Source organism: Chenopodium quinoa, unplaced genomic scaffold, assembly GCF_001683475.1.
Source record: "Chenopodium quinoa cultivar QQ74 unplaced genomic scaffold, ASM168347v1, whole genome shotgun sequence".
NCBI lineage: Eukaryota > Viridiplantae > Streptophyta > Magnoliopsida > Caryophyllales > Amaranthaceae > Chenopodium > Chenopodium quinoa.
Window position 1 is genome coordinate 1,191,478 of NW_018742309.1, and position 15,123 is coordinate 1,206,600.

At 37.0% G+C, this 15,123-nt stretch overlaps 2 protein-coding genes and 2 long non-coding RNA genes across 4 annotated transcripts; all 4 read right to left on the reverse strand.

The window, feature by feature from the left end:
- Positions 1–207: 207 nt before the first annotated feature.
- On the reverse strand, positions 208–1,045 carry LOC110687898. Its single transcript, XR_002504480.1, has 2 exons — positions 715–1,045; positions 208–599 (listed from the first exon to the last, which is right to left on the reverse strand). It is a non-coding gene; the product is annotated as an uncharacterized LOC110687898 (long non-coding RNA).
- A 3,394-nt stretch (positions 1,046–4,439) lies between these two features.
- On the reverse strand, positions 4,440–5,409 carry LOC110687515. Its single transcript, XM_021864177.1, has 2 exons — positions 4,924–5,409; positions 4,440–4,841 (listed from the first exon to the last, which is right to left on the reverse strand). Exons 1-2 carry the CDS (start codon positions 5,407–5,409, stop codon positions 4,440–4,442), a joined length of 888 nt encoding a protein of 295 aa, XP_021719869.1.
- A 2,668-nt stretch (positions 5,410–8,077) lies between these two features.
- Positions 8,078–8,915, reverse strand: LOC110687906. The gene is made up of 2 exons (XR_002504481.1): positions 8,585–8,915; positions 8,078–8,469 (listed from the first exon to the last, which is right to left on the reverse strand). It is a non-coding gene; the product is annotated as an uncharacterized LOC110687906 (long non-coding RNA).
- A 3,395-nt stretch (positions 8,916–12,310) lies between these two features.
- LOC110687532 lies at positions 12,311–13,280 on the reverse strand. The gene is made up of 2 exons (XM_021864193.1): positions 12,795–13,280; positions 12,311–12,712 (listed from the first exon to the last, which is right to left on the reverse strand). The coding sequence occupies exons 1-2, from the start codon at positions 13,278–13,280 to the stop codon at positions 12,311–12,313; spliced, it is 888 nt and encodes a 295-aa protein (XP_021719885.1).
- Positions 13,281–15,123: the final 1,843 nt, after the last annotated feature.

Genomic DNA, 15,123 nt, shown 5'->3' on the forward strand with positions numbered 1-15,123 from the left:
TAAAAAAAAAATAAAAAATAAAAAAATAAAAAAAAAAGAGGAAATTTCAAATGTTGTTATAAATTAGAATAAAGGGAAAGTGATGAGAACATTTTGAATGAAAGAAATTAAGTGTTAAAAACTTATAGAAATGTAGTTTTCAACAACAATAAAAAAAACCACCACTGGTTTCACATAAGATTGCTGAAACAAAAAGAAAAGCTCAAAAGGATAAATCCTGAGTCTTGATGTTGTTACGATAGTGACTGGAAGATGAGCGTTATGATGCACAACAAAAGGAAGAAAATTTGCAAAAACGGTACAATAACAGATTCCATTCACCTTGAGGATAGAATATACATTATCAAGTTTAGTATTGGTACAAATTAAAAATTAAAAATCTAACAAAATTGATTAACTAGATTCTGGTAGGCTATGGATCATCAAATAAGTTAACAGAAGCACCTCTTAATCGACTCTAGTCTGTAGGTGTTGCATTATAATTATTGCATTACTTGGAGCTGTCGTACATGTTGGAGTAGCTTTTTCCATCTGAAATTCAAGCTCTCGACTTGACTTCTGGGCTGTAGCCAAGGCGTAGTGGCTTCTTTTTCATGCGCCTAATATAAAATGTTGGAAATGTCATGTCAACTGCATTGGGCTCAATCTATGTAGTAATCTTCAAGTTTGTGGACAGATCCATAAATTGAGCATGAATTTTACAAAAAATCTCACCAAGCAAACGAAGACAAATATGGTTCAGAGATTATAAGTATAATGATGCAGCAAAGACAATATCCCTTTTAATCATGGAGACAGCGTCTTCAAACTTAGATTCAAGCTCTATTTCCCCAATAGATTTAGCTGCGAGAATGAGTTGCTGAAGGACTTCTTCCAATCTCCTAATAGCCCTGATCAAACTTCCCTCAAAAACCTGTGTAATTTCCATGATCTCATAGAATTTGGATCCTTTAGCCCAGGCATAGACTGCCTCCATTATATCAGGCCGGAATGAGCTCACAAAATTCTCAACATCAATTTGGACCTATCGTTAAAAAAGAAGAATGATGTCAAATAGCCAAGTACAAAGAGGAATTTTTGGTCAGTACCAAAATAAACAAAGCCATCATATATGTGGATCAGAAAGTTTCTCTTCAAAATTTAAAGCTTCTCTTCAAATTTAAGATGGGAAATTTAATTTCATTTTTCAGTGCATGTTTTATTGCCTAATATGTTTCTTCTTTGTCTTGATTTCCCACAAAATTTCAAGGAAACCCGTATAAAAAATGAAATGGACACAAATAAACATTGAGCTAATTTGGCTGAAATGCAATTCATGATAATCAGTCCACTTATACAACATCATTCAATTGCCCACACAGTCCCACGCTTGACATTGTGTGGTATTACCTGTTTTTCTTAAAGCTATTAACATACACTGTTTGAACACATAAAGGCAAATGGAATGTGAGTTGATGTGATATGGTGAGTGTAGGAAAAAGAGATGAAGAAGATTTAAAAATGTGAGTGGGTGGATCCGTGGATGAGTGTAGGAAAAAGAGATGAAGAAGATTTAAAAATGACATTACTTATTTTTATTCCGATTTTTAGCGGAACCTTACATAGCAGCCGGCTTCTCAATGGTCACCCAGTCTTTGATCTCCATGAGGATGGAGTGACAATCCTTGTTGAACTCATACTTTGAGGTGTATGGTTCAGATTCTTTCTGTTTCTTCTTGGACGGCTGTTTAGAGGTATCAGCCACCTAAACTTCTTTTCTTTTCTTTTCTTCTTTCTTAGCCGGCTGTGATGACCGACTCTCTCTTTTGTTGGACTTCTTTGAGTCCGACTATTTACTGACATGGCAAAGCTCGGTCGCTTGTATATAGGCGTCCGCCTCCATCAGTGCTTCTTGGAGGGCAGCAACCCTCTTTCTGACAAGGTCAAATTTAAAGACCGGCCCGTCCTTCAGACCTTTAAAAAAATCTATATAGGCCACCTCGTCAGACAGTCCTTGAATCTGAATTCTCATCAGATTGAACCGCCTGACGTATGACCGTAGCCTTTCTTTCTCTCCCTGTTGTATAGCTCCCAAGTCAAGACTTGTTTTCTTTGCAGGGATATTCATTGAGAAGTTGGATGCAAACAAGTATGCAAGCGTCTTAAAGTTATTTATGCATCCGGCTGGCAGGTTGTCGAACCATTATTGGGCGACGCCCTTTAATGTGGCCGAGAAGCATCTACACCATGCGTCATCATCCAACCCTTGAAGATACATAAGGTTGGTGTATGCCATAAGGTAATCTTCTGGATTGGTGGTACCGTCATAGGTACCACCTACCAACACATTTTTCACCTTGGCTGGTTGAGCAGCCTCAATTATTTCCTTGGAAAACGCAGAGGGTTGTTCCCCCATTCTTAGCAGTCGGAGCTGCCAGTCTAAGGGTTGGACATTATGTGTCGCCTGCCCCCAAACAGGGTCATATGGCTATTGAGGCGCATACGGGGCCGCATGGAGCATCTGAGGACTAGTGGGCGGACATGCCGCCTGTCTGGTTCTCTCGATTTGATTTTGAATACCTCATTGAGGTATTCTGAAAGTTATCTTGCAAGTTCGACGTCGAAGCCGAGTCTGACAGTTGCATGTTCTTCTTCTGTTGGATTAACATCCGGGCATCAGAATAAGTTTTCTTTGAACCATTCGGCTGTAAATGCCGGATGGCCTTCCTCTTCCCTTGCTCAGGGAACCGGAGTTTAGCCAAATTTAACAAGGTCCTCTGCCCCTCCCTAAGTTTAGGGTAAGGAGTGGCCTTTCGGTCTTTGACCGGCTTATTCCTCCCAGAATTAGAAGGTTTCTTGGCCGACTGTTCCCTGGTGGAAACAGACATTCGTTTATCAATCAGGTCCTTAATCTCCCCTTTGAAACTTATCATGAGAGTCATGAGCTCGTTTTTGGTGATAGGGATGAAACCTTCGGCCACCTAGGGTTGACCAGTCGACTGGCCGACTGGTTCACTAGGGCCCGCCTGTTCGTCATTCCGTTCCCTCCTTTCGATGGGACGAATGCGCTTAGCCCTTAGGGATCCGTCAGGGGCCGTGTGTGTGTCGACCTCATAGTCGTCATCTGTATCCTGGTCTGTATAGACCTGGACGTTGGCCATAGGCCGATTCTCATTAAGAGGCGGTACAGGTTCTTGTGAAGCCATCTTAGAAGTACTCTCCCCACAGAAGGCGCCAAATGTTTTGGGTTTTTTGGATGTCCTGTGGGAGAGTTACAACACCAAGACTGGCCTCTAGACGCCTGTACCTGCAAAACAACGGAGACTCATGTGGGTGGGAGTTCCGCCTCCGACAATCAAGTTAGAACGCGTTCGAATAAAAAAAGTGCGGAATGTAAAGGGGATCAAGCTCCTCTTAGGAGAGAAGTGATCATCCGGCTATCTGAGATAGCCTCGAAATCCGAGCCTTAGCTCTCAAGAAGTGCAATTAAAGCTGGAGTTAATGCTCAGCAATTAATGTACACGTGTGTTTAATAATTTCTGAATGATGTTCCTCAAGGGGACCATCTCCCTTTTATAGGGACTTGAAATGTGTGTCCAGTACTAGGTTTTTAGAAACCTAGGACTGACTGGGCTTGCCTAGGTATTTGGGTCGTGGAAGGCCACTTTCCTAGTTGGCAATCTGTCTGCCACGTGTCGTGGCCTGATTGGTCCACCCTGGACCTCTCACAAGGTGACACGTGGCAGACTCTTGTTGGTCCATGTGGATGACACGTGGCAGAATTTAATTGGTCTCGTGGCGGGAAAAATCCCCTAATCACCTCTCAAGGATATTGGCTCCAATGGTCCACATATATCTGTGTGTACCAATTCTAATGGTGCTTTAGCTCTCCATGATAATCCCTTTTGGAATGGAAGTCTAGCTTGTTTTCCAATTGTGCATATTTCACAAACTTGTTTCAGGTCTTCAATGGTAGGTAATCCATGCACCATATTCTTTGATTGCAAAAGTATTAGGCCATTAAAATGCAAATGTCCAAAACGTTTATGCCATTTCCATGACTCATTCTCCATAACACCGTAGAAACACTTTTGAACCTTGGTGTTAAGTTGCAGTGGAAACATGCGATTCTTCGCCATTTTCAATTGAGCAATAATTCTTCCACTATTATCTTTTAGTTGAAGATTATCACCCTCCATATGAACAATAAATCCTTTTTTCAAAAGTTGTTCAATACTGAGAATGTTACTTTTCATATTAGGTACGTAATAAACATTAGAAATGAATTCTTCATTTCCATTCTTAAGAAAAAATTGTATTTTTCCTTTACCTTCAACTTGTAGTTTGGATGAATCTCCCAAACTTACATTACCTTGAATCTTCTCATCAAGGTCAATAAAAAATTCTTTTCTCCCACACATGTGGTTGCTAGCTCCAGAATCGAAAAACCACATGTCTTGCTAATTACTAGCTTCTTCATGCGCTAGTAACAATGTAGGACTTTCCTCATTGTTTCTTGATGATTCGGCGAAATTTAATCGATTGCCTTGATCCTTTTGTTTGCTCCAACACTCAGATGCATAATGTCCATATTTTTGACAATTATAGCATTGAATGTCATTTAATTTACTGCATTCGTTGAAACTCTTTACTCCTCTGTTTGACCCTCTCCCTTGGCCAAAACTTCTCTCATTACTTTGGTTGCGAGGTTGGTAGTTACCACGACCTCTTCCTCGTCCACGAAATCCACCTCGTTGATTTTCACCTCTTTGTTCATTTAATGACAACTTTGATTCAAGTGCTTGGTTCATCATTCTTCTGAATTCTTTGTTCATGTACTTGAAGGGATCCCATAAGTTCTTCTATTCATAATGAATCGATATCTTTTGATTCTTCTATCGCAGGTAATACATGGTTAAATTTTTTATTGCATGATCGAAGTACTTTCTCAACAATCTTTTTATCTTCAATCTTTTCTTCATTTAATTTTTGTTGGTTAACATTTGTAAGTAGGCAAGAAAAATATTCAGAGATTGACTCATTACTAGTCATTTTGATTTCCTCAAATTCACCTCGTAGTACTTGTAAGCGAATTTTTTGAGCTCTCTCGACTCCTTTAAATATAGTTGCAAGATTATCCCAAGCTTCCTTGCTTGTGGTTGCATTTGAGATTTTCACACATGTTTCGCGGTATAATCCTGCATAGATCAAAAATAATACCCTTTGATCTTTCTTCTGATTTTCTTTCAACTCATCTTTCTTCTCTTTATTTAATGCCGCTTTTGTTTCATCCGATGGATTTTCAAACCCATCATTAACAATTTCCCACAAATCTTGGGAACCAAATAATGCTTTCATTTTGATGCACCAATCTTCATATTGCTCTTTTGACAATTGGGGTAATTGTGGCTGAACAAAGTTTGTAGACATTTTGAGATATTACAAATAACGTGGCTCTGATACCAAATGTAGGAGTTATATCATTTTACAAATTGCTAACTCAAATAATAATAAGGATGATATGGAGGAATAAATGTGGGTTACAACCCGGGATAACAAAATATACTCTTCCTTAATATAATAAAACTTCTCCTTATATTCTTCTCCTTTTTAATTTTCAATCTGTCTCTATTACATTTTATTGAAAATAAAACATTGAATTTGTATCATCTCATTTGCTAATTATGTAGAGGATGAGAATTAACAATCATCATTATCCTCTCATATCTTATTTTAATATAAGCAATACAAAAATAGTTTTTTCTAAAATAAAGTTTGTGGTTTTCAACATAATTCCCAAAACAAATCTCTCTTCCTTTATTGATAATTTTGTTGCTTATTTATAAGCTTTACAAGGAAAAGATAAAATAGATATAATCCTAATCCTATTAGGTTTAGGAAAACCAAGTCTACTCTAACTTGAATTCCAAGTAACCCACATTAAACTAACTACCTAACTAAAATCTGATTTTTAAAATACTAATCAAAATAACACACGACTAATCAAAGAGTCCTGAGGTGCTTAAAACAAGAAAAACCCTTTTAAGTAAATGGTAAAAACTTATAAGCAAAAATCTATCTAAAGAAACATAAAAAACTATCAAGACCGAGTCAAAAAAAGGAAATTTTGGATGCTCCCACATCAATATGAAATTTATAACATATAATTTATGTAAATAAAATTCGTATAAACATGATCAAAACATGATCATAAACAGTAATTGAAATCTGAATTTTAATTAAATTAGAGAATTATGGAAGTAGATTTAAGAATATACTTGTGTAAGGTATATTGAGTATGATTTTAGGAAAAAGAGATAACTAAAATATAGTTTAGAGTTTTTTTTGTAAGGAAAATTATTGTTTAGAGTGATGCATTCATCCATTTAATAAACCACCAAATAAAACGAGTGATTCATTTAAAAAAATAGAGTAATACCAGTAATGATTATACTACTAATTACTAAACCAGACTTGTATACTCACATTCACACTCACAAAGGTTGAACTATAACTCTTTTGGGTGGGTGCCTGGGGTCATAGGTCACCAAAAGTTTCAAAAGCTCAACGGTAAGTAAGCTTGAAAAGTTAGCTTCATTTCATCACTTTCATATTTCAAACAAAAGCCTCTAAATCTTCATTCTCATATCGTTTTTTCAATTAAAATAAAACATAACACACAACAATCAGAACCTTTTAAAAAACAAAATGAAGTTGAAGAAAGCAATGAAGAAGCTCAAATTCTGGTCAAGCAAGAAGACAAAGATTGATACTTATTACGAGTCTTACCACAAACTACCTCCACAATATGACTTCTACCCATACATTTATCATTCTCCTCCTCCTCCTCAATCACCACCGATGCTGCCACCATCTCCAGATGGCTGTGAATGCCATTTCTGCCATCCTGCTGAGCCCTCGGCGCCACCCTTACCTTCATGGCTTGAACCACAGCTACAAGAGAGTTATAATTCTGATGATTATTTCAACTCGATCGACCCATTTTCAAACTCCAGCAAGAACCATGATCATTGTATTCGTATATCCCAAGAGAAAATGGTGATTACTACTGATACTAATACTAGTGGTGGTAACTTACAAGATCGAGATAAGAATGAAATACTCGATTCCGGTAGCTCAGAGTTACAGCCGAGCAGCGAAAACGATGTTGTAGTAGGATTGTTTGGATGTATAGTCGATGTGAGTGCTTTACTCTTTCGCTGCTTCATTCCCTGCTTAAACATCTCTCGACGTCAAAGCGCTGCTCCACTATTGATGGCTTCAGCTGATGTTAAGGAATAGTAGTAATGCATGTTTCATAATTATAAATTTATAATGCATAACCAATTTAAGGGTTTTTTTTTTTTTTTTTTTAAGTTCATATAGAGTATTACAATGTTGTAAAAAAAAAAAATATATATATATATATATATATATATATATATATATATATATATATATATATATATATATATATATATATATATATATATATATATATATACGTATTATAATAAACTCGTATAAATATTTTGGAATCTACGTATCGAAACCAACCTAATAAGATTCTACCTATGCAATATCTTATACTTTAAGACTCTTAAAAACACCACATTGATTTTACAATCCTTTAAAACTTTAATTTAAAAACCACCCATAATAGACATAAAATTAATTTTACTACTATCTCTTACTTTGATTCTGGTCAAGTTTCCGAGTGTAAGACCCATATAACGAATATTTTGACCATTTTAAAGTCTTTTCTCCTCAATTTGTTCCTTTAAGACTAATCCCTTGGTTTATATACTTTATTTACTTCCATAAACTAATCCCCATGGTTTATATACTAATTTGAAGATTTTGGATTTTAATGTTTTTGATCTTATACTTAAAAAAAAAATAAAAAATAAAAAAATAAAAAAAAAAAAGAGGAAATTTCAAATGTTGTTATAAATTAGAATAAAGGGAAAGTGATGAGAACATTTTGAATGAAAGAAATTAAGTGTTAAAAACTTATAGAAATGTAGTTTTCAACAACAATAAAAAAAACCACCACTGGTTTCACATAAGATTGCTGAAACAAAAAGAAAAGCTCAAAAGGATAAATCCTGAGTCTTGATGTTGTTACGATAGTGACTGGAAGATGAGCGTTATGATGCACAACAAAAGGAAGAAAATTTGCAAAAACGGTACAATAACAGATTCCATTCACCTTGAGGATAGAATATACATTATCAAGTTTAGTATTGGTACAAATTAAAAATTAAAAATCTAACAAAATTGATTAACTAGATTCTGGTAGGCTATGGATCATCAAATAAGTTAACAGAAGCACCTCTTAATCGACTCTAGTCTGTAGGTGTTGCATTATAATTATTGCATTACTTGGAGCTGTCGTACATGTTGGAGTAGCTTTTTCCATCTGAAATTCAAGCTCTCGACTTGACTTCTGGGCTGTAGCCAAGGCGTAGTGGCTTCTTTTTCATGCGCCTAATATAAAATGTTGGAAATGTCATGTCAACTGCATTGGGCTCAATCTATGTAGTAATCTTCAAGTTTGTGGACAGATCCATAAATTGAGCATGAATTTTACAAAAAATCTCACCAAGCAAACGAAGACAAATATGGTTCAGAGATTATAAGTATAATGATGCAGCAAAGACAATATCCCTTTTAATCATGGAGACAGCGTCTTCAAACTTAGATTCAAGCTCTATTTCCCCAATAGATTTAGCTGCGAGAATGAGTTGCTGAAGGACTTCTTCCAATCTCCTAATAGCCCTGATCAAACTTCCCTCAAAAACCTGTGTAATTTCCATGATCTCATAGAATTTGGATCCTTTAGCCCAGGCATAGACTGCCTCCATTATATCAGGCCGGAATGAGCTCACAAAATTCTCAACATCAATTTGGACCTATCGTTAAAAAAGAAGAATGATGTCAAATAGCCAAGTACAAAGAGGAATTTTTGGTCAGTACCAAAATAAACAAAGCCATCATATATGTGGATCAGAAAGTTTCTCTTCAAAATTTAAAGCTTCTCTTCAAATTTAAGATGGGAAATTTAATTTCATTTTTCAGTGCATGTTTTATTGCCTAATATGTTTCTTCTTTGTCTTGATTTCCCACAAAATTTCAAGGAAACCCGTATAAAAAATGAAATGGACACAAATAAACATTGAGCTAATTTGGCTGAAATGCAATTCATGATAATCAGTCCACTTATACAACATCATTCAATTGCCCACACAGTCCCACGCTTGACATTGTGTGGTATTACCTGTTTTTCTTAAAGCTATTAACATACACTGTTTGAACACATAAAGGCAAATGGAATGTGAGTTGATGTGATATGGTGAGTGTAGGAAAAAGAGATGAAGAAGATTTAAAAATGTGAGTGGGTGGATCCGTGGATGAGTGTAGGAAAAAGAGATGAAGAAGATTTAAAAATGACATTACTTATTTTTATTCCGATTTTTAGCGGAACCTTACATAGCAGCCGGCTTCTCAATGGTCACCCAGTCTTTGATCTCCATGAGGATGGAGTGACAATCCTTGTTGAACTCATACTTTGAGGTGTATGGTTCAGATTCTTTCTGTTTCTTCTTGGACGGCTGTTTAGAGGTATCAGCCACCTAAACTTCTTTTCTTTTCTTTTCTTCTTTCTTAGCCGGCTGTGATGACCGACTCTCTCTTTTGTTGGACTTCTTTGAGTCCGACTATTTACTGACATGGCAAAGCTCGGTCGCTTGTATATAGGCGTCCGCCTCCATCAGTGCTTCTTGGAGGGCAGCAACCCTCTTTCTGACAAGGTCAAATTTAAAGACCGGCCCGTCCTTCAGACCTTTAAAAAAATCTATATAGGCCACCTCGTCAGACAGTCCTTGAATCTGAATTCTCATCAGATTGAACCGCCTGACGTATGACCGTAGCCTTTCTTTCTCTCCCTGTTGTATAGCTCCCAAGTCAAGACTTGTTTTCTTTGCAGGGATATTCATTGAGAAGTTGGATGCAAACAAGTATGCAAGCGTCTTAAAGTTATTTATGCATCCGGCTGGCAGGTTGTCGAACCATTATTGGGCGACGCCCTTTAATGTGGCCGAGAAGCATCTACACCATGCGTCATCATCCAACCCTTGAAGATACATAAGGTTGGTGTATGCCATAAGGTAATCTTCTGGATTGGTGGTACCGTCATAGGTACCACCTACCAACACATTTTTCACCTTGGCTGGTTGAGCAGCCTCAATTATTTCCTTGGAAAACGCAGAGGGTTGTTCCCCCATTCTTAGCAGTCGGAGCTGCCAGTCTAAGGGTTGGACATTATGTGTCGCCTGCCCCCCAAACAGGGTCATATGGCTATTGAGGCGCATACGGGGCCGCATGGAGCATCTGAGGACTAGTGGGCGGACATGCCGCCTGTCTGGTTCTCTCGATTTGATTTTGAATACCTCATTGAGGTATTCTGAAAGTTATCTTGCAAGTTCGACGTCGAAGCCGAGTCTGACAGTTGCATGTTCTTCTTCTGTTGGATTAACATCCGGGCATCAGAATAAGTTTTCTTTGAACCATTCGGCTGTAAATGCCGGATGGCCTTCCTCTTCCCTTGCTCAGGGAACCGGAGTTTAGCCAAATTTAACAAGGTCCTCTGCCCCTCCCTAAGTTTAGGGTAAGGAGTGGCCTTTCGGTCTTTGACCGGCTTATTCCTCCCAGAATTAGAAGGTTTCTTGGCCGACTGTTCCCTGGTGGAAACAGACATTCGTTTATCAATCAGGTCCTTAATCTCCCCTTTGAAACTTATCATGAGAGTCATGAGCTCGTTTTTGGTGATAGGGATGAAACCTTCGGCCACCTAGGGTTGACCAGTCGACTGGCCGACTGGTTCACTAGGGCCCGCCTGTTCGTCATTCCGTTCCCTCCTTTCGATGGGACGAATGCGCTTAGCCCTTAGGGATCCGTCAGGGGCCGTGTGTGTGTCGACCTCATAGTCGTCATCTGTATCCTGGTCTGTATAGACCTGGACGTTGGCCATAGGCCGATTCTCATTAAGAGGCGGTACAGGTTCTTGTGAAGCCATCTTAGAAGTACTCTCCCCACAGAAGGCGCCAAATGTTTTGGGTTTTTTGGATGTCCTGTGGGAGAGTTACAACACCAAGACTGGCCTCTAGACGCCTGTACCTGCAAAACAACGGAGACTCATGTGGGTGGGAGTTCCGCCTCCGACAATCAAGTTAGAACGCGTTCGAATAAAAAAAGTGCGGAATGTAAAGGGGATCAAGCTCCTCTTAGGAGAGAAGTGATCATCCGGCTATCTGAGATAGCCTCGAAATCCGAGCCTTAGCTCTCAAGAAGTGCAATTAAAGCTGGAGTTAATGCTCAGCAATTAATGTACACGTGTGTTTAATAATTTCTGAATGATGTTCCTCAAGGGGACCATCTCCCTTTTATAGGGACTTGAAATGTGTGTCCAGTACTAGGTTTTTAGAAACCTAGGACTGACTGGGCTTGCCTAGGTATTTGGGTCGTGGAAGGCCACTTTCCTAGTTGGCAATCTGTCTGCCACGTGTCGTGGCCTGATTGGTCCACCCTGGACCTCTCACAAGGTGACACGTGGCAGACTCTTGTTGGTCCATGTGGATGACACGTGGCAGAATTTAATTGGTCTCGTGGCGGGAAAAATCCCCTAATCACCTCTCAAGGATATTGGCTCCAATGGTCCACATATATCTGTGTGTACCAATTCTAATGGTGCTTTAGCTCTCCATGATAATCCCTTTTGGAATGGAAGTCTAGCTTGTTTTCCAATTGTGCATATTTCACAAACTTGTTTCAGGTCTTCAATGGTAGGTAATCCATGCACCATATTCTTTGATTGCAAAAGTATTAGGCCATTAAAATGCAAATGTCCAAAACGTTTATGCCATTTCCATGACTCATTCTCCATAACACCGTAGAAACACTTTTGAACCTTGGTGTTAAGTTGCAGTGGAAACATGCGATTCTTCGCCATTTTCAATTGAGCAATAATTCTTCCACTATTATCTTTTAGTTGAAGATTATCACCCTCCATATGAACAATAAATCCTTTTTTCAAAAGTTGTTCAATACTGAGAATGTTACTTTTCATATTAGGTACGTAATAAACATTAGAAATGAATTCTTCATTTCCATTCTTAAGAAAAAATTGTATTTTTCCTTTACCTTCAACTTGTAGTTTGGATGAATCTCCCAAACTTACATTACCTTGAATCTTCTCATCAAGGTCAATAAAAAATTCTTTTCTCCCACACATGTGGTTGCTAGCTCCAGAATCGAAAAACCACATGTCTTGCTAATTACTAGCTTCTTCATGCGCTAGTAACAATGTAGGACTTTCCTCATTGTTTCTTGATGATTCGGCGAAATTTAATCGATTGCCTTGATCCTTTTGTTTGCTCCAACACTCAGATGCATAATGTCCATATTTTTGACAATTATAGCATTGAATGTCATTTAATTTACTGCATTCGTTGAAACTCTTTACTCCTCTGTTTGACCCTCTCCCTTGGCCAAAACTTCTCTCATTACTTTGGTTGCGAGGTTGGTAGTTACCACGACCTCTTCCTCGTCCACGAAATCCACCTCGTTGATTTTCACCTCTTTGTTCATTTAATGACAACTTTGATTCAAGTGCTTGGTTCATCATTCTTCTGAATTCTTTGTTCATGTACTTGAAGGGATCCCATAAGTTCTTCTATTCATAATGAATCGATATCTTTTGATTCTTCTATCGCAGGTAATACATGGTTAAATTTTTTATTGCATGATCGAAGTACTTTCTCAACAATCTTTTTATCTTCAATCTTTTCTTCATTTAATTTTTGTTGGTTAACATTTGTAAGTAGGCAAGAAAAATATTCAGAGATTGACTCATTACTAGTCATTTTGATTTCCTCAAATTCACCTCGTAGTACTTGTAAGCGAATTTTTTGAGCTCTCTCGACTCCTTTAAATATAGTTGCAAGATTATCCCAAGCTTCCTTGCTTGTGGTTGCATTTGAGATTTTCACACATGTTTCGCGGTATAATCCTGCATAGATCAAAAATAATACCCTTTGATCTTTCTTCTGATTTTCTTTCAACTCATCTTTCTTCTCTTTATTTAATGCCGCTTTTGTTTCATCCGATGGATTTTCAAACCCATCATTAACAATTTCCCACAAATCTTGGGAACCAAATAATGCTTTCATTTTGATGCACCAATCTTCATATTGCTCTTTTGACAATTGGGGTAATTGTGGCTGAACAAAGTTTGTAGACATTTTGAGATATTACAAATAACGTGGCTCTGATACCAAATGTAGGAGTTATATCATTTTACAAATTGCTAACTCAAATAATAATAAGGATGATATGGAGGAATAAATGTGGGTTACAACCCGGGATAACAAAATATACTCTTCCTTAATATAATAAAACTTCTCCTTATATTCTTCTCCTTTTTAATTTTCAATCTGTCTCTATTACATTTTATTGAAAATAAAACATTGAATTTGTATCATCTCATTTGCTAATTATGTAGAGGATGAGAATTAACAATCATCATTATCCTCTCATATCTTATTTTAATATAAGCAATACAAAAATAGTTTTTTCTAAAATAAAGTTTGTGGTTTTCAACATAATTCCCAAAACAAATCTCTCTTCCTTTATTGATAATTTTGTTGCTTATTTATAAGCTTTACAAGGAAAAGATAAAATAGATATAATCCTAATCCTATTAGGTTTAGGAAAACCAAGTCTACTCTAACTTGAATTCCAAGTAACCCACATTAAACTAACTACCTAACTAAAATCTGATTTTTAAAATACTAATCAAAATAACACACGACTAATCAAAGAGTCCTGAGGTGCTTAAAACAAGAAAAACCCTTTTAAGTAAATGGTAAAAACTTATAAGCAAAAATCTATCTAAAGAAACATAAAAAACTATCAAGACCGAGTCAAAAAAAGGAAATTTTGGATGCTCCCACATCAATATGAAATTTATAACATATAATTTATGTAAATAAAATTCGTATAAACATGATCAAAACATGATCATAAACAGTAATTGAAATCTGAATTTTAATTAAATTAGAGAATTATGGAAGTAGATTTAAGAATATACTTGTGTAAGGTATATTGAGTATGATTTTAGGAAAAAGAGATAACTAAAATATAGTTTAGAGTTTTTTTTGTAAGGAAAATTATTGTTTAGAGTGATGCATTCATCCATTTAATAAACCACCAAATAAAACGAGTGATTCATTTAAAAAAATAGAGTAATACCAGTAATGATTATACTACTAATTACTAAACCAGACTTGTATACTCACATTCACACTCACAAAGGTTGAACTATAACTCTTTTGGGTGGGTGCCTGGGGTCATAGGTCACCAAAAGTTTCAAAAGCTCAACGGTAAGTAAGCTTGAAAAGTTAGCTTCATTTCATCACTTTCATATTTCAAACAAAAGCCTCTAAATCTTCATTCTCATATCGTTTTTTCAATTAAAATAAAACATAACACACAACAATCAGAACCTTTTAAAAAACAAAATGAAGTTGAAGAAAGCAATGAAGAAGCTCAAATTCTGGTCAAGCAAGAAGACAAAGATTGATACTTATTACGAGTCTTACCACAAACTACCTCCACAATATGACTTCTACCCATACATTTATCATTCTCCTCCTCCTCCTCAATCACCACCGATGCTGCCACCATCTCCAGATGGCTGTGAATGCCATTTCTGCCATCCTGCTGAGCCCTCGGCGCCACCCTTACCTTCATGGCTTGAACCACAGCTACAAGAGAGTTATAATTCTGATGATTATTTCAACTCGATCGACCCATTTTCAAACTCCAGCAAGAACCATGATCATTGTATTCGTATATCCCAAGAGAAAATGGTGATTACTACTGATACTAATACTAGTGGTGGTAACTTACAAGATCGAGATAAGAATGAAATACTCGATTCCGGTAGCTCAGAGTTACAGCCGAGCAGCGAAAACGATGTTGTAGTAGGATTGTTTGGATGTATAGTCGATGTGAGTGCTTTACTCTTTCGCTGCTTCATTCCCTGCTTAAACATCTCTCGACGTCAAAGCGCTGCTCCACTAT